Raw genomic sequence first — 23,921 nt, 5'->3', positions numbered from 1 at the left:
CGTCTCCTTCTCATTCAATGGGTTTTGAGATGAGATCTTCACCAAGACTGGACACGCCCCCCTCTCTTCACCAAGACTGGACACGCCCCCCTCTCTTCACCAAGACTGGACACGCCCCCCTCTCTTCACCAAGACTGGACATGCCCCCCTCTCTTCACCAAGACTGGACACGCCCCCCTCTCTTCACCAAGACTGGACACGCCCCCATCTCTTCACCAAGACTGGACACGCTCCCCTCTCTTCACCAAGACTGGACACGCCCCCCTCTCTTCACCAAGACTGGACACGCCCCCCTCTCTCCACCAAGACTGGACACGCCCCCCTCTCTCCACCAAGACTGGACACGCCCCCCTCTCTCCACCAAGACTGGACACGCCCCCCTCTCTCCACCAAGACTGGACACGCCCCCCTCTCTCCACCAAGACTGGACACGCCCCCATCTCTCCACCAAGACTGGACACGCCCCCATCTCTTCACCAAGACTGGACACGCCCCCCTCTCTCCACCAAGACTGGACACGCCCCCCTCTCTCCACTCACCCATCAACCCTCAATTTATACTCTGTGCCAGATGGATTGAACAGTATCTACTGTTACAGAAGAGGTTAGACAGACACTGTCCATCCCCTCCTCAACTCCCCACCTACCATCTCTCTCCAACACTGTCCCTCACACCTCTCACTCTCATCACTACCCCCCCTTCAACTCTCCATCTTTAACCTCGATTAGAAAATGGACATCTCAAACAAAAACAAAAGTAAAACTGAACTTTTAAACAAAGATAACAAAGAGACTGAGGTTTGGTCATTGAGATAAACACCTAGTTCATCTGATCCTTTATTCCGTAACTACAGCTGTACAGAGCGCTCTCTCTCTCACACAATCATTAGAAAATATACAAACCACAAATGAAAGGTTTCTTGTCTACACCGCGACGCATTGGACAGAACAAAACACTGATAATACAGTGGTATGGTAAAAAATGACATCATTCATCATCTTCCTCCTCCTCCTCCTCTTCATCACTGATGACATATTTCTTGGCCTTCTTGGGTTCCACCTCCTCCTCCTCATCCTCCCCAGCCTTCCTCTTCAATGAACTCTCCCCTTCCTAGAGAGAGGGGGGAAAGAGACAGGAGAGAGGGGGGAGAGAGAGACAGGAGAGAGGGGGGAGAAAGAGAGGGGGGAGAGAGAAAGAGGAGAGAGAGGGGAGATAGACAGGAGAGAGGGGGGAGAGAGAGACAGGAGAGAGGGGGGAGAGACAGGAGGGAGAAAGAGAGGGGGGAGAGAGAGAGGGTGGAGAAAGAGAGGGTGGAGAAAGAGAGGGGGGAGAAAGAGAGGGGGGAGAAAGAGAGGGGGGAGAAAGAGAGAGAGGGGGAGAAAAAGGGAGAAAGAAAGAGGGGGGAGAAAGAGAGGGGAGAATGAAAGAAGGGGGAGAGAAACAGGAGAAATGTGATATTTGACTCACTTCAGATCTGCCTCAAAGTGCTTTGTTACCTGAACTAGATTCCTATATGTAGTGATTCACACTGTCTTCTGCTGCTAGAACATAGGACTGCACCCTCTGTCACACTGTCTTCTATTGCTAGAACATAGGACTGCACCCTCTGTCACACTGTCTTCTGCTGCTAGAACATAGGACTGCACCCTCTGTCACACTGTCTTCTGCTGCTAGAACATAGGACTGCACCCTCTGTCACACTGCCTTCTGCTGCTAGAACATAGGACTGCACCCTCTGTCACACTGCCTTCTGCTGCTAGAACATAGGACTGCACCCTCTGTCACACTGTCTTCTGCTGCTAGAACATAGGACTGCACCCTCTGTCACACTGTCTTCTGCTGCTAGAACATAGGACTGCACCCTCTGTCACACTGTCTTCTGCTGCTAGAACATAGGACTGCACCCTCTGTCACACTGTCTTCTGCTGCTAGAACATAGGACTGCACCCTCTGTCACACTGTCTTCTGCTGCTAGAACATAGGACTGCACCCTCTGTCACACTGTCTTCTGCTGCTAGAACATAGGACTGCACCCTCTGTCACACTGTCTTCTGCTGCTAGAACATAGGACTGCACCCTCTGTCACACTGTCTTCTGCTGCTAGAACATAGGACTGCACCCTCTGTCACACTGTCTTCTGCTGCTAGAACATAGGACTGCACCCTCTGTCACACTGTCTTCTGCTGCTAGAACATAGGACTGCACCCTCTGTCACACTGTCTTCTGCTGCTAGAACATAGGACTGCACCCTCTGTCACACTGTCTTCTATTGCTAGAACATAGGACTGCACCCTCTGTCACACTGTCTTCTGCTGCTAGAACATAGGACTGCACCCTCTGTCACACTGTCTTCTGCTGCTAGAACATAGGACTGCACCCTCTGTCACACTGTCTTCTGCTGCTAGAACATAGGACTGCACCCTCTGTCACACTGTCTTCTGCTGCTAGAACATAGGACTGCACCCTCTGTCACACTGTCTTCTGCTGCTAGAACATAGGACTGCACCCTCTGTCACACTGTCTTCTGCTGCTAGAACATAGGACTGCACCCTCTGTCACACTGCCTTCTGCTGCTAGAACATAGGACTGCACCCTCTGTCACACTGTCTTCTGCTGCTAGAACAGAGGACTGCACCCTCTGTCACACTGTCTTCTGCTGCTAGAACATAGGACTGCACCCTCTGTCACACTGTCTTCTGCTGCTAGAACATAGGACTGCACCCTCTGTCACACTGCCTTCTGCTGCTAGAACATAGGACTGCACCCTCTGTCACACTGTCTTCTGCTGCTAGAACATAGGACTGCACCCTCTGTCACACTGTCTTCTGCTGCTAGAACATAGGACTGCACCCTCTGTCACACTGTCTTCTGCTGCTAGAACATAGGACTGCACCCTCTGTCACACTGTCTTCTGCTGCTAGAACATAGGACTGCATGCTCTGTCACACTGTCTTCTGCTGCTAGAACATAGGACTGCACCCTCTGTCACACTGTCTTCTGCTGCTAGAACATAGGACTGCACCCTCTGTCACACTGTCTTCTGCTGCTAGAACATAGGACTGCACCCTCTGTCACACTGTCTTCTGCTGCTAGAACATAGGACTGCACCCTCTGTCACACTGTCTTCTGCTGCTAGAACATAGGACTGCACCCTCTGTCACACTGTCTTCTGCTGCTAGAACATAGGACTGCACCCTCTGTCACACTGCCTTCTGCTGCTAGAACATAGGACTGCACCCTCTGTCACACTGCCTTCTGCTGCTAGAACATAGGACTGCACCCTCTGTCACACTGTCTTCTGCTGCTAGAACATAGGACTGCACCCTCTGTCACACTGTCTTCTGCTGCTAGAACATAGGACTGCACCCTCTGTCACACTGCCTTCTGCTGCTAGAACATAGGACTGCACCCTCTGTCACACTGTCTTCTGCTGCTAGAACATAGGACTGCACCCTCTGTCACACTGTCTTCTGCTGCTAGAACATAGGACTGCACCCTCTGTCACACTGTCTTCTGCTGCTAGAACATAGGACTGCACCCTCTGTCACACTGTCTTCTGCTGCTAGAACATAGGACTGCACCCTCTGTCACACTGCCTTCTGCTGCTAGAACATAGGACTGCACCCTCTGTCACACTGTCTTCTGCTGCTAGAACATAGGACTGCACCCTCTGTCACACTGCCTTCTGCTGCTAGAACATAGGACTGCACCCTCTGTCACACTGTCTTATGCTGCTAGAACATAGGACTGCACCCTCTGTCACACTGTCTTCTGCTGCTAGAACATAGGACTGCACCCTCTGTCACACTGTCTTCTGCTGCTAGAACATAGGACTGCACCCTCTGTCACACTGTCTTCTGCTGCTAGAACATAGGACTGCACCCTCTGTCACACTGTCTTCTGCTGCTAGAACATAGGACTGCACCCTCTGTCACACTGTCTTCTGCTGCTAGAACATAGGACTGCATCCTCTGTCACACTGTCTTCTGCTGCTAGAACATAGGACTGCACCCTCTGTCACACTGTCTTCTGCTGCTAGAACATAGGACTGCACCCTCTGTCACACTGTCTTCTGCTGCTAGAACATAGGACTGCACCCTCTGTCACACTGTCTTCTGCTGCTAGAACATAGGACTGCACCCTCTGTCACACTGTCTTCTATTGCTAGAACATAGGACTGCACCCTCTGTCACACTGTCTTCTGCTGCTAGAACATAGGACTGCACCCTCTGTCACACTGCCTTCTGCTGCTAGAACATAGGACTGCACCCTCTGTCACACTGTCTTCTGCTGCTAGAACAGAGGACTGCACCCTCTGTCACACTGTCTTCTGCTGCTAGAACATAGGACTGCACCCACTGTCACACTGTCTTCTGCTGCTAGAACATAGGACTGCACCCTCTGTCACACTGTCTTCTGCTGCTAGAACATAGGACTGCACCCTCTGTCACACTGTCTTCTATTGCTAGAACATAGGACTGCACCCTCTGTCACACTGTCTTCTGCTGCTAGAACATAGGACTGCACCCTCTGTCACACTGTCTTCTGCTGCTAGAACATAGGACTGCACCCTCTGTCACACTGTCTTCTGCTGCTAGAACATAGGACTGCACCCTCTGTCACACTGCCTTCTGCTGCTAGAACATAGGACTGCACCCTCTGTCACACTGTCTTCTGCTGCTAGAACAGAGGACTGCACCCTCTGTCACACTGTCTTCTGCTGCTAGAACATAGGACTGCACCCACTGTCACACTGTCTTCTGCTGCTAGAACATAGGACTGCACCCTCTGTCACACTGTCTTCTGCTGCTAGAACATAGGACTGCACCCTCTGTCACACTGTCTTCTGCTGCTAGAACATAGGACTGCACCCTCTGTCACACTGTCTTCTATTGCTAGAACATAGGACTGCACCCTCTGTCACACTGTCTTCTGCTGCTAGAACATAGGACTGCACCCTCTGTCACACTGTCTTCTGCTGCTAGAACATAGGACTGCACCCTCTGTCACACTGTCTTCTGCTGCTAGAACATAGGACTGCACCCTCTGTCACACTGTCTTCTGCTGCTAGAACATAGGACTGCACCCTCTGTCACACTGTCTTCTGCTGCTAGAACATAGGACTGCACCCTCTGTCACACTGTCTTCTGCTGCTAGAACATAGGACTGCACCCTCTGTCACACTGTCTTCTGCTGCTAGAACATAGGACTGCACCCTCTGTCACACTGTCTTCTGCTGCTAGAACATAGGACTGCACCCTCTGTCACACTGTCTTCTGCTGCTAGAACAGAGGACTGCACCCTCTGTCACACTGTCTTCTGCTGCTAGAACATAGGACTGCACCCACTGTCACACTGTCTTCTGCTGCTAGAACATAGGACTGCACCTCTGTCACACTGTCTCTGCTGCTAGAACATAGGACTGCACCCTCTGTCACACTGTCTTCTGCTGCTAGAACATAGGACTGCACCCTCTGTCACACTGTCTTCTGCTGCTAGAACATAGGACTGCACCCTCTGTCACACTGTCTTCTGCTGCTAGAACATAGGACTGCACCCTCTGTCACACTGTCTTCTGCTGCTAGAACATAGGACTGCACCCTCTGTCACACTGCCTTCTGCTGCTAGAACATAGGACTGCACCCTCTGTCACACTGCTTCTGCTGCTAGAAACATAGGACTGCACCCTCTGTCACACTGTCTTCTGCTGCTAGAACATAGGACTGCACCCTCTGTCACACTGTCTTCTGCTGCTAGAACATAGGACTGCACCCTCTGTCACACTGTCTTCTGCTGCTAGAACATAGGACTGCACCGCTCTGTCACACTGTCTTCTGCTGCTAGAACATAGGACTGCACCCTCTGTCACACTGTCTTCTGCTGCTAGAACATAGGACTGCACCCTCTGTCACACTGTCTTCTGCTGCTAGAACATAGGACTGCACCCTCTGTCACACTGTCTTCTGCTGCTAGAACATAGGACTGCACCCTCTGTCACACTGTCTTCTGCTGCTAGAACATAGGACTGCACCCTCTGTCACACTGTCTTCTGCTGCTAGAACATAGGACTGCACCCTCTGTCACACTGTCTTCTGCTGCTAGAACATAGGACTGCACCCTCTGTCACACTGTCTTCTGCTGCTAGAACATAGGACTGCACCCTCTGTCACACTGTCTTCTGCTGCTAGAACATAGGACTGCACCCTCTGTCACACTGTCTTCTGCTGCTAGAACATAGGACTGCACCCTCTGTCACACTGCCTTCTGCTGCTAGAACATAGGACTGCACCCTCTGTCACACTGTCTTCTGCTGCTAGAACATAGGACTGCACCCTCTGTCACACTGTCTTCTGCTGCTAGAACATAGGACTGCACCCTCTGTCACACTGCCTTCTGCTGCTAGAACATAGGACTGCACCCTCTGTCACACTGTCTTCTGCTGCTAGAACATAGGACTGCACCCTCTGTCACACTGTTTTCTGCTGCTAGAACATAGGACTGCACCCTCTGTCACACTGTCTTCTGCTGCTAGAACATAGGACTGCACCCTCTGTCACACTGTCTTCTGCTGCTAGAACATAGGACTGCACCCTCTGTCACACTGTCTTCTGCTGCTAGAACATAGGACTGCACCCTCTGTCACACTGCCTTCTGCTGCTAGAACATAGGACTGCACCCTCTGTCACACTGTCTTCTGCTGCTAGAACAGAGGACTGCACCCTCTGTCACACTGTCTTCTGCTGCTAGAACATAGGACTGCACCCTCTGTCACACTGTCTTATGCTGCTAGAACATAGGACTGCACCCTCTGTCACACTGTCTTCTGCTGCTAGAACATAGGACTGCACCCTCTGTCACACTGTCTTCTGCTGCTAGAACATAGGACTGCACCCTCTGTCACACTGTCTTCTGCTGCTAGAACATAGGACTGCACCCTCTGTCACACTGTCTTCTGCTGCTAGAACATAGGACTGCACCCTCTGTCACACTGTCTTCTGCTGCTAGAACATAGGACTGCACCCTCTGTCACACTGTCTTCTGCTGCTAGAACATAGGACTGCACCCTCTGTCACACTGTCTTCTGCTGCTAGAACATAGGACTGCACCCTCTGTCACACTGTCTTCTATTGCTAGAACATAGGACTGCACCCTCTGTCACACTGTCTTCTGCTGCTAGAACATAGGACTGCACCCTCTGTCACACTGTCTTCTGCTGCTAGAACATAGGACTGCACCCTCTGTCACACTGTCTTCTGCTGCTAGAACATAGGACTGCACCCTCTGTCACACTGTTTTCTGCTGCTAGAACATAGGACTGCACCCTCTGTCACACTGTCTTCTGCTGCTAGAACATAGGACTGCACCCTCTGTCACACTGTCTTCTGCTGCTAGAACATAGGACTGCACCCTCTGTCACACTGTCTTCTGCTGCTAGAACATAGGACTGCACCCTCTGTCACACTGTCTTCTGCTGCTAGAACATAGGACTGCACCCTCTGTCACACTGTCTTCTGCTGCTAGAACATAGGACTGCACCCTCTGTCACACTGTCTTCTGCTGCTAGAACATAGGACTGCACCCTCTGTCACACTGTCTTCTGCTGCTAGAACATAGGACTGCACCCTCTGTCACACTGTCTTCTGCTGCTAGAACATAGGACTGCACCCTCTGTCACACTGTCTTCTGCTGCTAGAACATAGGACTGCACCCTCTGTCACACTGCCTTCTGCTGCTAGAACATAGGACTGCACCCTCTGTCACACTGTCTTCTGCTGCTAGAACAGAGGACTGCACCCTCTGTCACACTGTCTTCTGCTGCTAGAACATAGGACTGCACCCTCTGTCACACTGTTTTCTGCTGCTAGAACATAGGACTGCACCCTCTGTCACACTGTCTTCTGCTGCTAGAACATAGGACTGCACCCTCTGTCACACTGTCTTCTGCTGCTAGAACATAGGACTGCACCCTCTGTCACACTGTCTTCTGCTGCTAGAACATAGGACTGCACCCTCTGTCACACTGTCTTCTGCTGCTAGAACATAGGACTGCACCCTCTGTCACACTGTCTTCTGCTGCTAGAACATAGGACTGCACCCTCTGTCACACTGTCTTCTGCTGCTAGAACATAGGACTGCACCCTCTGTCACACTGTCTTCTGCTGCTAGAACATAGGACTGCACCCTCTGTCACACTGTCTTCTGCTGCTAGAACATAGGACTGCACCCTCTGTCACACTGTCTTCTGCTGCTAGAACATAGGACTGCACCCTCTGTCACACTGTCTTCTGCTGCTAGAACATAGGACTGCACCCTCTGTCACACTGTCTTCTGCTGCTAGAACATAGGACTGCACCCTCTGTCACACTGCCTTCTGCTGCTAGAACATAGGACTGCACCCTCTGTCACACTGTCTTCTGCTGCTAGAACAGAGGACTGCACCCTCTGTCACACTGTCTTCTGCTGCTAGAACATAGGACTGCACCCTCTGTCACACTGTCTTATGCTGCTAGAACATAGGACTGCACCCTCTGTCACACTGTCTTCTGCTGCTAGAACATAGGACTGCACCCTCTGTCACACTGTCTTCTGCTGCTAGAACATAGGACTGCACCCTCTGTCACACTGTCTTCTGCTGCTAGAACATAGGACTGCACCCTCTGTCACACTGTCTTCTGCTGCTAGAACATAGGACTGCACCCTCTGTCACACTGTCTTCTGCTGCTAGAACATAGGACTGCACCCTCTGTCACACTGTCTTCTGCTGCTAGAACATAGGACTGCACCCTCTGTCACACTGTCTTCTGCTGCTAGAACATAGGACTGCACCCTCTGTCACACTGTCTTCTGCTGCTAGAACATAGGACTGCACCCTCTGTCACACTGTCTTCTATTGCTAGAACATAGGACTGCACCCTCTGTCACACTGTCTTCTGCTGCTAGAACATAGGACTGCACCCTCTGTCACACTGTCTTCTGCTGCTAGAACATAGGACTGCACCCTCTGTCACACTGTCTTCTGCTGCTAGAACATAGGACTGCACCCTCTGTCACACTGTCTTCTGCTGCTAGAACATAGGACTGCACCCTCTGTCACACTGTTTTCTGCTGCTAGAACATAGGACTGCACCCTCTGTCACACTGTCTTCTGCTGCTAGAACATAGGACTGCACCCTCTGTCACACTGTCTTCTGCTGCTAGAACATAGGACTGCACCCTCTGTCACACTGTCTTCTGCTGCTAGAACATAGGACTGCACCCTCTGTCACACTGTCTTCTGCTGCTAGAACATAGGACTGCACCCTCTGTCACACTGTCTTCTGCTGCTAGAACATAGGACTGCACCCTCTGTCACACTGCCTTCTGCTGCTAGAACATAGGACTGCACCCTCTGTCACACTGTCTTCTGCTGCTAGAACAGAGGACTGCACCCTCTGTCACACTGTCTTCTGCTGCTAGAACATAGGACTGCACCCTCTGTCACACTGTCTTCTGCTGCTAGAACATAGGACTGCACCCTCTGTCACACTGTCTTCTGCTGCTAGAACATAGGACTGCACCCTCTGTCACACTGTCTTCTGCTGCTAGAACATAGGACTGCACCCTCTGTCACACTGTCTTCTGCTGCTAGAACATAGGACTGCACCCTCTGTCACACTGTCTTCTGCTGCTAGAACATAGGACTGCACCCTCTGTCACACTGTCTTCTGCTGCTAGAACATAGGACTGCACCCTCTGTCACACTGTCTTCTGCTGCTAGAACATAGGACTGCACCCTCTGTCACACTGTCTTCTGCTGCTAGAACATAGGACTGCACCCTCTGTCACACTGTCTTCTGCTGCTAGAACATAGGACTGCACCCTCTGTCACACTGCCTTCTGCTGCTAGAACATAGGACTGCACCCTCTGTCACACTGTCTTCTGCTGCTAGAACAGAGGACTGCACCCTCTGTCACACTGTCTTCTGCTGCTAGAACATAGGACTGCACCCTCTGTCACACTGTCTTCTGCTGCTAGAACATAGGACTGCACCCTCTGTCACACTGCCTTCTGCTGCTAGAACATAGGACTGCACCCTCTGTCACACTGTCTTCTGCTGCTAGAACATAGGACTGCACCCTCTGTCACACTGTCTTCTGCTGCTAGAACATAGGACTGCACCCTCTGTCACACTGTCTTCTGCTGCTAGAACATAGGACTGCACCCTCTGTCACACTGTCTTCTGCTGCTAGAACATAGGACTGCACGCTCTGTCACACTGTCTTCTGCTGCTAGAACATAGGACTGCACCCTCTGTCACACTGTCTTCTGCTGCTAGAACATAGGACTGCACCCTCTGTCACACTGTCTTCTGCTGCTAGAACATAGGACTGCACCCTCTGTCACACTGTCTTCTGCTGCTAGAACATAGGACTGCACCCTCTGTCACACTGTCTTCTGCTGCTAGAACATAGGACTGCACCCTCTGTCACACTGTCTTCTGCTGCTAGAACATAGGACTGCACCCTCTGTCACACTGTCTTCTGCTGCTAGAACATAGGACTGCACCCTCTGTCACACTGCCTTCTGCTGCTAGAACATAGGACTGCACCCTCTGTCACACTGTCTTCTGCTGCTAGAACATAGGACTGCACCCTCTGTCACACTGTCTTCTGCTGCTAGAACATAGGACTGCACCCTCTGTCACACTGTCTTCTGCTGCTAGAACATAGGACTGCACCCTCTGTCACACTGTCTTCTGCTGCTAGAACATAGGACTGCACCCTCTGTCACACTGTCTTCTGCTGCTAGAACATAGGACTGCACCCTCTGTCACACTGCCTTCTGCTGCTAGAACATAGGACTGCACCCTCTGTCACACTGTCTTCTGCTGCTAGAACATAGGACTGCACCCTCTGTCACACTGTCTTCTGCTGCTAGAACATAGGACTGCACCCTCTGTCACACTGTCTTCTGCTGCTAGAACATAGGACTGCACCCTCTGTCACAACGCATCTCTCCATTCGCTTACTGTACTTACACCTGTGTGTGTGTGTGTGTGACCCACCTCATCAGAGTCTAGTTTCTTGGCCTTGAGCAGTCTCTGGGCTTTGTCATCATCAGAACCCTCATCGCTGTCAGACGAGTAGATCCTAGCACGCTCCTCTGGATGGAGGGAGGGAGGAGAGAGGGGAGGGATAGAAGAGGAGGGGAACAGAAGAGAGGAAGGAAGAGGGAGAGCGGAGGAGATGGAAGGGGTTGAGCGAGGGAGGACGGAGGGAGGAAGCAGGGTAGAGTTAGAGGGGGATGGATAGAGGAGAGGAGGGAGAGGACACATTTAACATGGTTTCTCTGTCTCCTCAGGCCTTCTCCTCCTCGCCTGGATTTGATCTGGTTGTGTCTGCGTTTAGACGGGTTGTGTGTGTGTGTGTGTCTAGATGTGTGTTGTGTCTCCTCACCCCTCAGTCCTCCTGCTCCTCCTCCCCCCTTGTATTTGCTCTTGATGGCGGCCAGGCTGACTGACTCATCCCCCTCCTCATCGTCGTCATAGCGATCAGGCTCCAGGTAACCGGCGCTCAGCCCTCGTTGGTGCTGCTTCTCTCTCATCCGCCGCTGTTGGCCCTCACGACGGATAGACGCCCGCAGACGCTCCTCTTCTTTCTGTAGGGGGAGGGAGGGGAGGAGGAGGGAGGGGAGGGGAGGGGGGGGGGGGGGGAGGGGGAGGGAGGGGGAGGGGGAGGGAGGAGGGAGGGAGGAGGAGAGGAGGAGAGACGGGTCAACATTTTAACCCCTCATGAGATAAGGTGTTGTCCTGTCTATTTGAAATGTTCTGTGAACATATAGGACAGATATAGGACAGTGTATTCAGCAATATCAGCCCAGTCAGTGTTTCTAGTAACAACAGAAAGTCTGTCTCCTCTCCAAACCGTAGTTACTACACTGAACAAAAATATAAACACATCATGTAAAGTGTTGGTCCCATGTTTCATGAGCTGAAATAAAAAGATCCTAGACATTTTCCACACGCACATTTCTCTCAAATGTGTTTACATCCCTGTTAGTGAGAATTTCTCCTTTTGCCAAGATAATCCATCCACCTGACAGGTGTGGCATATCAAGAAGCTGATTAAACAGCATGATCCTTACACAGGTGCACCTTGTGTTGGGGACAATAAAAGGCCATTCTAAAATGTGCCGTTTGGTCACACAACACAATGCCACAGTTGTCTCAAGTTTTGAGGGAGCGTGCAATTGCCATGCTGACTGCAGAAATGTCCAGAGAATGTCATGTTAATTTCTCTACCATAAGCCTCCAACGTCGTTTTGGAGAATTTGGCAGTACGTCCAACCGGCCTCACAACCGCAGACCACGTGTAACCACGCCAGCCCAGGACCTCCACATCCGGCTTCTTCACCTGCGGGATCGTCTGAGACCAGCCACCGGACTGCTGATGAAACTGTGGGTTTGCACAACCAAAGAAGTTCTGCACAAACTGTAAGAAACCGTCTCAGGGAAGCTCATCTGCATGCTCGTCATCCTCACCAGGGTCTTGACCTGACTGCAGTTCGACGTCGTAACCAACTTCAGTGGACAAATGCTCACATTTGATGGCCACTGGCACACTGGAGTAGTGTGCTCTTCACGGATAAATCCCGGTTTCAACTGTACTGGGCAGATGGCAGACCGTGTGTATGGCGTTGTGTGGCGAGTGGTTTGCTGATGTGAACGTTATGAACAGAGTGCCCCATGGTGGTGGTGGGGTTATGGTATGGGCAGGCATAAGCTACAGTCAACGAACCCAATTACCTTTTATTGATGTCAATTTGAATGCACAGAGATAACCTTCAAGAGATCCTGAGGCCCATTGACGTGCCATTCATCCGCCGCCATCACCTCATGTTTCAGCATGATAATGCACGGCCCCAGGTAGCAAGGACATGTACACAATTCCAATTCCTGGAAGCTGAAAATGTCCCAATTCTTCCATGGCCTGCATACTCACCAGACATGTCACCCATTGAGCATGTTTCGGATGCTCTGGATCAAAATGTACGACAGCGTGTTCCAGTTCCTGCCAATATCCAGCAACTTCGCACAGCCATTGAAGAGGAGTGGGACAACATTCCACAATCAACAGCCTGATCAACTCTACGTGAAGGACAGTTGCATGAGGCAAATGGTGGTCACACCAGATACTGACTGGTTGTCTTTTTTTAAGGCATCTTTGACCAACAGCTGCATATCTATATTCCCAGTCATGTGAAATCCATAGATTAGGGCCTAATGAATTACTTATATGAACTGTAACTCAGTAAAATCTTTTAAAATGTTGCATTTTTGCGTTCATATTTATATTCAGTGTAGTTCTACTAACATTACACACCTCATAACCTTATTACATTACATCCAATATGAAATCACACAGTCCTGCATGTTACCTTGATCATCTCGCTGCGTTGAGACTCAGGGTCTCGTCCAGCCATGGGCAGTATTCTGATCTTCTGGGTTTTAGAACAGCGGTCGGCCAGAGAGAGGGTCATCTTCCTGTGGGTGGCGCTGTCTGTCGAGTGGGGTCTGGAGAGAGAGAGAACACACACAATAATGGGCTTATATCAGCGCTGTCTGTCGAGTGGGGTCTGGAGAGAGAGAACACACACAATAATGGGCTTATATCTCAGCGCTGTCTGTCGAGTGGGGTCTGGAGAGAGAGAACACACAACAATGGGCTTATATCTCAGCACTGTCTGTCGAGTGGGGTCTGGAGAGAGAGAACACACACAATAATGGGCTTATATCTCAGCGCTGTCTGTCGAGTGGGGTCTGGAGAGAGAGAGAACACACACAATAATGGGCTTATATCTCAAAAACAGATATTCATGCTTTTTCCTTCAGACTGAAAGAGGAACAACGTCTCATAATTCTGTAGCAAAACAAGTCACCTTCTATTCTAATACTTTACCAAAACAAGTCACCTTCTATTCTAATACTTTACCAAAACAAGTCACCTTCTATTCTAATACTTTACCAAAACAAGTCACGTTCTGTTCTAATACTTTACCAAAACAAGTCACCTTCTATTCTAATACTTTACCAAAACAAGTCACCTTCTATTCTAATACTTTACCAAAAAAAGTCACCTTCTATTCTAATACTTTACCAAAACAAGTCACCTTCTATTCTAATACTTTACCAAAACAAGTCACGTTCTGTTCTAATACTTTACCAAAACAAGTCACCTTCTATTCTAATACTTTACCAAAACAAGTCACCTTCTATTCTAATACTTTACCAAAACAAGTCACCTTCTATTCTAATACTTTACCAAAACAAGCCACCTTCTATTCTAATACTTTACCAAAACAAGTCACCTTCTATTCTAATACTTTACCAAAACAAGTCACCTTCTATTCTAATACTTTACCAAAACAAGTCACCTTCTATTCTAATACTTTACCAAAACAAGTCACCTTCTATTCTAATACTTTACCAAAACAAGTCACCTTCTATTCTAATACTTTACCAAAACAAGTCACCTTCTATTCTAATACTTTACCAAAACAAGTCACCTTCTATTCTAATACTTTACCAAAACAAGTCACGTTCTATTCTAATACTTTACCAAAACAAGTCACCTTCTATTCTAATACTTTACCAAAACAAGTCACCTTCTATTCTAATACTTTACCAAAACAAGTCACCTTCTATTCTAATACTTTACCAAAACAAGTCACCTTCTATTCTAATACTTTACCAAAACAAGTCACCTTCTATTCTAATACTTTACCAAAACAAGTCACCTTCTATTCTAATACTTTACCAAAACAAGTCACCTTCTATTCTAATACTTTACCAAAACAAGTCACGTTCTATTCTAATACTTTACCAAAACAAGTCACCTTCTATTCTAATACTTTACCAAAACAAGTCACCTTCTATTCTAATACTTTACCAAAACAAGTCACCTTCTATTCTAATACTTTACCAAAACAAGTCACCTTCTATTCTAATACTTTACCAAAACAAGTCACCTTCTATTCTAATACTTTACCAAAACAAGTCACCTTCTATTCTAATACTTTACCAAAACAAGTCACGTTCTATTCTAATACTTTACCAAAACAAGTCACCTTCTATTCTAATACTTTACCAAAACAAGTAACACTGAACCTTAATTCTCGACCAAAACAAATAGTTCTACCCTGATAATGAATACAAACAATGCTGTATCAGAAGGTAAAGCCCCATGACATCTAGTAAGTCACGTTCTAAGGTAAGACCCCATCAAAACAACTGTTCTGTAAGCAGCTTGGCTAAAAGCAGACACTAACACACACTTACCCACTCTGTTCTGTTCCCTCAGATAAGACATGTCTGAACAGAGCTCTGCTTAGACACTGTTGTTGTTGTTCACTATTAAATCTGGACCGTGTTCTTCTATTTGGTGCATGATGTCTGTCAGAGCTTTGGCTTGGCGTTCAGACAGAGGGCAAGGTGTGTGTGTGTGTGTGTTGACAGAGTTACCTGAAGGTGAGTTTGGTCTTGAACACAGCCTGTCCCTGTAACCCAGTCCCCTGTCTGATGAACAGGTGGTTGTGGTCTCCCTGGAGAGGAGCTTTATACACATCGAACACCTCATTACCCAGGTGGAGAGACATGCTGTGGAGAGAGAACACAGATACACATCAAACACCTCATTACCCAGGTGGAGAGACACGCTGTGGAGAGAGAACACAGATACACATCAAACACCTCATTACCCAGGTGGAGAGACATGCTGTGGAGAGAGAACACAGATACACATCAAACACCTCATTACCCAGGTGGAGAGACACGCTGTGGAGAGAGAACACAGATACACATCAAACACCTCATTACCCAGGTGGAGAGACATGCTGTGGAGAGAGAACACAGATACACATCAAACACCTCATTACCCAGGTGGAGAGACATGCTGTGGAGAGAGAACACAGATACACATCAAACACCTCATTACCCAGGTGGAGAGACATGCTGTGGAGAGAGAACACAGATACACATCAAACACCTCATTACCCAGGTGGAGAGACATGCTGTGGAGAGAGAACACAGATACACATCAAACACCTCATTACCCAGGTGGAGAGACATGCTGTGGAGAGAGAACACAGATACACATCAAACACCTCATTACCCAGGTGGAGAGACACGCTGTGGAGAGAGAACACAGATACACATCAAACACCTCATTACCCAGGTGGAGAGACATGCTGTGGAGAGAGAACACAGATACATACACACACGTAAACACAGATTTCACATGGTCAAATCAATGAATGAATTATTCAATCATTCACAATCATCAGCTGTCCAGTGTTTCTCCTCTTCCTCCAGCCCTCTGAGGACCTTGCAGTGGTGTGTGTGTGTGTGTGTGTGTGCGCTGACCTGCCGTCAGACCACTTGACGATGCGGGCGTTACTCTCTCTGGCGTCGCCCCCCTCCTCCCCCTTCTTGGCTCTCCACCGGATAGTATTCTCAACCTGAACACAGAACATGGTCACGTCACGTCACGTCACTCTCTCACACACACACACACACACACACACACACACACACACACACACACACACACACACACACTGCAGACACACACCTTCAGTTTGAGCCTGGTCCGACCCTCTTCATCCAACATCTCCTCATCCTCAAACTCATCCTCATAGTACTGAGGGTCAAAGGGTCTGAACAGGGAGGAACACATCACATTAGACACACAGTTCAGAGTGAAGACACTGCTTCTACCTATCCAGACCCTTCAGATCTGTTAACATGGAACGGTAAGGGTTAGGGAGTGAACTGGGACCAGCTGGGGTGTGTCTAACCTGGGCTCAACAGAGAGGAAGTTGGGTAGTTTGACGAAGTAGAGGTCTGATCCTAGATCCGTGCTGACTTTAGGAATCTCCACCTCGATACGAGTCTCTGGGACGGGCTCCTCCTCAGCGTGATCCCCCTCCACACCCTCCTCCTGGTCCTGGAGAGACACAGACAAGCTTCATTATTAGTTCTTGTAACATGCAGAGGTAAAGTTACTCTCACCAGGGGTTGTCCTGGAGTGGGGGGGTAAAGTTACTCTCACCAGGGGTTGTCCTGGAGTGGGGGGTAAAGTTACTCTCACCAGGGGTTGTCCTGGAGTGGGGGGTAAAGTTACTCTCACCAGGGGTTGTCCTGGAGTGGGGGGTAAAGTTACTCTCACCAGGGGTTGTCCTGGAGTGGGGGGTAAAGTTACTCTCACCAGGGGTTGTCCTGGAGTGGGGGGTAAAGTTACTCTCACCAGGGGTTGTCCTGGAGTGGGGGGGGTAAAGTGTGTCTCACCAGGGGTTGTCCTGGAGTGGGGGGGGTAAAGTTACTCTCACCAGGGGTTGTCCTGGAGTGGGGGGTAAAGTTACTCTCACCAGGGGTTGTCCTGGAGTGGGGGGGGTAAAGTTACTCTCACCAGGGGTTGTCCTGGAGTGGGGGGTAAAGTTACTCTCACCAGGGGTTGTCCTGGAGTGGGGGGTAAAGTTACTCTCACCAGGGGTTGTCCTGGAGTGGGGGGGTAAAGTTACTCTCACCAGGGGTTGTCCTGGAGTGGGGGGGTAAAGTTACTCTCACCAGGGGTTGTCCTGGAGTGGGGGGTAAAGTTACTCTCACCAGGGGTTGTCCTGGAGTGGGGGGTAAAGTTACTCTCACCAGGGGTTGTCCTGGAGTGGGGGGGTAAAGTTACTCTCACCAGGGGTTGTCCTGGAGTGGGGGGTAAAGTTACTCTCACCAGGGGTTGTCCTGGAGTGGGGGGGGTAAAGTTACTCTCACCAGGGGTTGTCCTGGAGTGGGGGGTAAAGTTACTCTCACCAGGGGTTGTCCTGGAGTGGGGGGTAAAGTGTCTCTCACCAGGGGTTGTCCTGGAGTGGGGGGTAAAGTTACTCTCACCAGGGGTTGTCCTGGAGTGGGGGGGTAAAGTTACTCTCACCAGGGGTTGTCCTGGAGTGGGGGGTAAAGTGTGTCTCACCAGGGGTTGTCCTGGAGTGGGGGGTAAAGTTACTCTCACCAGGGGTTGTCCTGGAGTGGGGGGTTTCTCAGCATCACTGTCTGATGAGATGTCGTCTGCCTCTCCAAACAGGTCGTCTGCTGCTGGCTTCTTACCTGAGGAAGAGATGGAGAGAGATGAATCCTGACCCCTAACCCCTAACCCCTAACCGCTAACCTCTAACCCTGACCCCTAACCTCTGACCCCTAACCTCTAACCCTGACCCCTAACCTCTGACCCCTAACCTCTGACCTCTAACCCTGACCCCTAACCTCTAACCTCTGACCCCTAACCCCTAACCGCTGACCCCTAACCGCTGACCCCTAACCGCTGACCTCTGACCCCTAACCTCTGACCCGTAACAGGTAGCAGTTGAACATAGAGGGATTATACCCTGATTCCCCGCCTCCTTCTCAAAGCGCATCGGAGGAGGCTTGGGCGGTATCCAGATTGTCATACCGACCTTGTGCCATCCCGGGATATTCAGTAATACCGGCACTGAACACAAGGGGCGCTATTTTCCAACCCCACTGAGCCTCTGAAATCTGAAGGTTACCAATGCCAACAAGTACATGTAAAATCCCATAGTGAATGATAGCTAAATGCTAACAAGTGCATTGCGAACATTTTAAAATTCTCCTGACAAACTATTTGCAGAACAAACATCTCAGCTCATAAAGTTATTAAAGTAACTCAAAAATGCTACTCACAATTTGCTGCACGCAGAAAACTAATATTAGCCAGCAAGGCTCGTGATCCAGGAGGGGATTCTCTGCTGATACCAAGAGAAGCTTGATTTTGGAAGAAGCTAACCACTTAGCTAGATAGCTAACTAGCTACTAAATTAGCAAACCAAATCACAACTGCAGAGCGTTTAGCACTTTTTAGACAGTTAACTTAATAGTTATAAGATATTTAGCAGGCAAATATTTAGTATGTGAAATCCATACTGTAACTAAATCCCCTGGCGCATGCCGCACACCAGTAACTGGGGACTACCGGTAAAGCTTCCTAATGTAAAATTAATGTGACAGGTGAAATGAAGAACGCCATCTGGTTTATCTACTAACATATTGCACCAGTTGACTGCAGGTACTGTATTTCTTTACATAAAAAAGTAGCTACAAATATTCTAATTAATTAAATAAATTATATATAGTCACAACGGTATTGCAAAACCATCCTGTGGCTATTTCCAAATACCCCCGTTATACAGTATATATCAGGGTTCCCCAACTGGAGGCCCACAGGCCAAATGGTTTTATTTGGCCCCCCAAAGTTGAGATTTTTTTTTTCTTTTTTCTTTATTTATTATTGCTGGACATAAAAGACTAATAATACCAGGAAATCAGCTCCAAGTGATTTTAAATTTGGAAATCGGTTCCCAAGTATTCCCACACATTATAGAGACACGTGATCGCATACAAATGTAAGCAGGGTTTGAAATGATTATGTTTTAGTCAACTATTATATCTGTTTGGGCTTCTTGTGGTCAATTTGCAGTCTACAAATTATTTCTAATTATGTTCCGGCCCCCTGACCGGAACATCCGCTCAAGAAAAAAAAAAAATGAAAAAAAAAAAATGGAGGAAACTTGGATCTTCTCCTCTAGTATGTTGAGAAGACCACGTGTAGGACTTCAGATTAGGGTTGCAAAAATGCAGTACATTTTTCAAAATACCCACGTTTTCCAGAAATCCCGGTTGGAAGAGTCCCGGATTCAGGAGGGGATAAGCAGGAAATCCGGGACCCTCTAACCAGGACTTCTGGAAAAGCAGGGATTTTTGGGGAAGTTCTTTTTGCAACCCTCCTTCAGATCTAGGTTTACCTTTTCCTTTCTTCTTGGCTCCAACGTCGCTGTCAGAGTCTGAGGCAGACGCCGCCATCTTCTTGGCTCCAACGTCGCTGTCAGAGTCTGAGGCAGACGCCGCCATCTTCTTGGCTCCAACGTCGCTGTCAGAGTCTGAGGCAGACGCCGCCATCTTCTTGGCTCCAACGTCGCTGTCAGAGTCTGAGGCAGACGCCGCCATCTTCTTGGCTCCAACGTCGCTGTCAGAGTCTGAGGCAGACGCCGCCATCTTCTTGGCTCCAACGTCGCTGTCAGAGTCTGAGGCAGACGCCGCCATCTTCTTGTTCTTCCGTCCAATGAAGTCATCCTCGCTGTCACTGCCCTTCGCAAACTCTGAAGCACACACACACACATCATTTAATTTGTATAATTCTCCTGTAGACTTCCAGTCATTGCGCTACACAAAGATTTATGATCACTTTATTGGTCAATTCCACACAAGGTCCAACCGAAATGTTACTTCCCCTTTTAACCCAACACCTCTGAAAAGACATACACATACATACAGTGCATTCGGAAAGTATTCAGACCCCTTGACTTTTTCCACATTTTGTTACGTTACATACAGCCTTATTCTAAAATGGATTAAATAAATACAAATCCTCAATCTACACACAATACCCCTTAATGACAAAGCGAAAACAGTATTATGAAATTGTTGCACATTATTCAAAATGAAAAACAGAAATACCTTATTTATGTAAGTATTCAGACCCTTTGTTATGAGACTCGAAATTGAGCTCAGGTGCATCCTCTTTCCATTGATCATCCTTGAGATGTTTCTACAACTTGGAGTCCACCTGTGGTAAATTCAATTGATTGGACAATCGATCCCACAGTTGACAGTGCATGTTCGAGCAAAACCCAAGCCATGAGGTCGAAGGAATTGTCCTTAGAGCTCCGAGACAGGATTGTGTCGAGGCACAGATCTGGTGAAGGGTACCAAACAATGTCTGCAGCATTGAAGGTCCCCAAGAACACAGTGGCCTCCATCATTATTAAATGGAAGAAGTTTGGAACCGCCAAGACTCTTCCTAGAGCTGGCCGCCCGGCCAAACTGAGCAATCGGTGGAGAAGGGCCTTGGTCAGGGAGGTGACCAAGAACCAGATGGTCACTCTGACAGAGCTCCAGAGTTAATCTGTGGAGATGGGAGAACCTTCCAGAAGGACAACCATCTCTGCAGCACTCCACCAATCAGGCCTTTATGAAAGAGTAACCAGACGGAAGCCACTCCTCAGTAAAAGGCACATGACAGCCCACTTGGAGTTTGCCAAAAGGCACCTAAAGGACTTTCAGACCATGAGAAACAAGATTCTCTGGTTTGATGAAACAAAGATTGTACTCTTTGGCCTGAATGCCAAGTGTCACGTCTGGATGAAACCTGGCACCATCCCTACGGTGAAGCATGGTGGTGGCAGCATCATGCTGTGGGGATGTTTTTCAGCGGCAGGGACTGGGAGACTAGTCAGGATCGAGGGAAAGATGAACGGAGCAAAGTACAGAGAGATCCTTGATGAAAACCTGCTCCAGAGCGCTCAGGACCTCAGACTGGGGCGAAGGTTCACCTTCCAACAGGACAACGACCCTAAACACACAGCCAAGACAACGCAGGAGTGGCTTCGGGACAAGTCTCTGAATGTCCTTGAGTGGCCCAGCCAGAGCCTGGGCTTGAACCCGATCGAACATCTCTGGAGAGACCTGAAAATAGCTGTGCAGTGATGCTCCCCATCCAACCTGACAGAGCTTGAGAGGATCTGCAGAGAATAATGGGAGAAATTCCCCAAATACAGGTGTGCCAAGCTTCAAGCGTCATACGCAAGAACACTCGAGGCTGTAATCACTGCCAAAGGTGCTTCAACAAAGTACTGTGTAAAGGGTCTGAATACTTATGGAAATGTGATATTTATACATTTGCTAAAATTTCTAAAAAACTGTTTTTGTTTTGTCATTATGGGGTATTGTGTGTATATTGATGAAATATATATATTTTTGAATTAATTTTAGAATAAGTCTGTAACGTAACAAAACGTGGAAAAAGTCAAGGGGTTAAGTGACTTGTTCAAGGACACAATGGGGAAAAAACAATGCCATCTAGGATGTGATACAACAATATCATTGACAAAGCCTGATAGAGAACATTAATGCAATAGTAAAGCAGATGTTGCTGAAGGTTGCAACAGTTTTCTTTTCAAACTCAAAGGATGATCTAGTGCAGGGTTCTTCAATTCTGGTCCTGGAGGGCCGAAACACCTCTGTTTTTCATCCTCTCCTTCTAATCAGGGGCTAATTCAGACCTGGGACACCAGGTGAGTGCAATTAACTACCAGGTAGAAATAAAAAACAGAAGTGTTTCGGCCCTCCAGGACCGGAATTGAAGAACCCTGATCTAGTGAGTGGCTAAAGGAAGGTCCTTCAGACCAGACACACATACACACTCTCTTTAATACCTGACTTATTCCTGCTCCTATGCCCCGCCCCGTCCTCATCAGAATTCTCTCTCTCTTCGTCCGATTGGTGCCGCTTCTCCTCCTCGTCCTCTGATTGGTCACTCTTAGCCCCTCCTCCCCACTTTTCGTCACCTGATTGGTTCTCCCTGCCTGACCCCTCCCCATCTGAGTGGGGTGTTCCGGGCCCTGAGTGGGGGGTGCCGGGGACAGACTGGGGGGTGCCGGGGACAGACTGGGGGGTGCCGGGGATAGACTGGGGGGTGCCGGGGATAGACTGGGGAGTGCCTGGCGCCGAGTGGGGGGTGCCGGGCGCCGAGTGGGGGGTTCCGGGGTCACTATGGACACTGGCGGGAAAACAAGTTATTATGCATTACGTACATTCCAATGAAATTTGTTTTCACTCAAAGTGCTTTCAATACCTGGTGAAAACCCATTCCATTATCATTCCTCCTCCTCCTCACCTCTTCTCAGAGCGAGCGCTGCCCCTCACAGACCTGGGGCTCCCTGCCCCCGATACTGGACTGCCTGCCTCTGACCTTCGATCTCCATCTTCCTCCTCCTCCCGGTGCCCTCTCTCCGACCCACTGTGCTGCTCCGCATCGGACTGGTCGTTGTCCTCGGGCTCCGAGTGCATGCTGGCGTCTGACTGGTTTCCTGAGCGTTCTGACAGGTTTGATTGGTTGTCGCTGTGTTGGCTATGGCGTTCCTCTTCACTGTCATCCCCAAACAGCTCCTGGTTCATAGAGTTATATGTCATTATTGAGGCTAAGAGTGTTTCCTGTGTGTGTATGTACTGAACCAACTGGACCTCACCTTGGTGTTGGGCTTTACCCCGTCTCGTCCTAAATCCTCATCTCTCTCGCTGTCACTGCCGGAGGCGTTACTATGGGAATGGGAACGGGACCGGGGCACCTCCGGCTCAGAGTCAGAACCCGAACCAGAGCCAGACGCCACTGCTGAGGACACACACACACACACACACACACACACACACACACACACACACACACACACACACACACACACACACACACAGACAGAGAGAGACAGACAAACAGTCATGTTAGCAGAGGGGAAATGTACATACATGTGAAATAAACACAAATACTAACGTTAGCTACTCACACACATACTCTCGCTGGCACACACACACACTTTCTAAGGAGAGCTTGGTTTGTTAGCTAGCTAGTGTGCTGGACCAAGTAAGTACTGGCTCTGCCTAGCAGGCCAACTTGGCTATTTTGTTCCTAGTTAGGTTGTTGATGGATATTCTCACAAAGGTCCTCTTTACTAGCTACTTAACGTTAGCTTAGCTAGCATCAGCCAACCGGCCTTAGCTAGATCACATTAGCTAGCTTGCTAGCTGTAACTGCACGACGCTATTCGTCTAGCGTGACGTTAGACGTGTTTAGCAAACTTTTCTGAACAGCATTTTGATGGCTAACTTTACCTCTTTGTTCGTTGTCGCTGTCCCCATCACTCCCGAACAGTTCGTCCATGTCAGCCATTTTTTTCTTCCGATGAAGACGAACCGGAAGTGACAAATAGGCCCTTTTCACGTGACGTCAGACAACTTCCGTTCTGCCGCGATGCAGGTTATGTTTACATC

The 23,921-nt window shown here is 48.9% G+C and overlaps 1 protein-coding gene across 1 annotated transcript; it reads right to left on the bottom strand.

Annotated features, from left to right (window-relative positions):
- Window positions 1–801: 801 nt before the first annotated feature.
- LOC311119715 (uncharacterized protein) lies at window positions 802–23,835 on the bottom strand. Its single transcript, XM_084194378.1, has 14 exons — window positions 23,763–23,835; window positions 23,126–23,268; window positions 22,774–23,045; window positions 22,313–22,656; window positions 19,844–20,197; window positions 18,037–18,131; window positions 16,835–16,983; window positions 16,609–16,693; window positions 16,401–16,495; window positions 15,501–15,635; window positions 13,418–13,553; window positions 11,437–11,638; window positions 11,046–11,143; window positions 802–1,110 (listed from the first exon to the last, which is right to left on the bottom strand). The coding sequence occupies exons 1-14, from the start codon at window positions 23,818–23,820 to the stop codon at window positions 988–990; spliced, it is 2,289 nt and encodes a 762-aa protein (XP_084050504.1). The 5' UTR covers window positions 23,821–23,835; the 3' UTR covers window positions 802–987.
- Window positions 23,836–23,921: the final 86 nt, after the last annotated feature.

This window comes from Coregonus lavaretus, assembly GCF_964263955.1.
Source record: "Coregonus lavaretus genome assembly, contig: HAP1_SCAFFOLD_290, whole genome shotgun sequence".
In the NCBI taxonomy this organism is placed as follows: domain Eukaryota; kingdom Metazoa; phylum Chordata; class Actinopteri; order Salmoniformes; family Salmonidae; genus Coregonus; species Coregonus lavaretus.
This window is presented reverse-complemented; position numbering and strand designations above follow the sequence as displayed.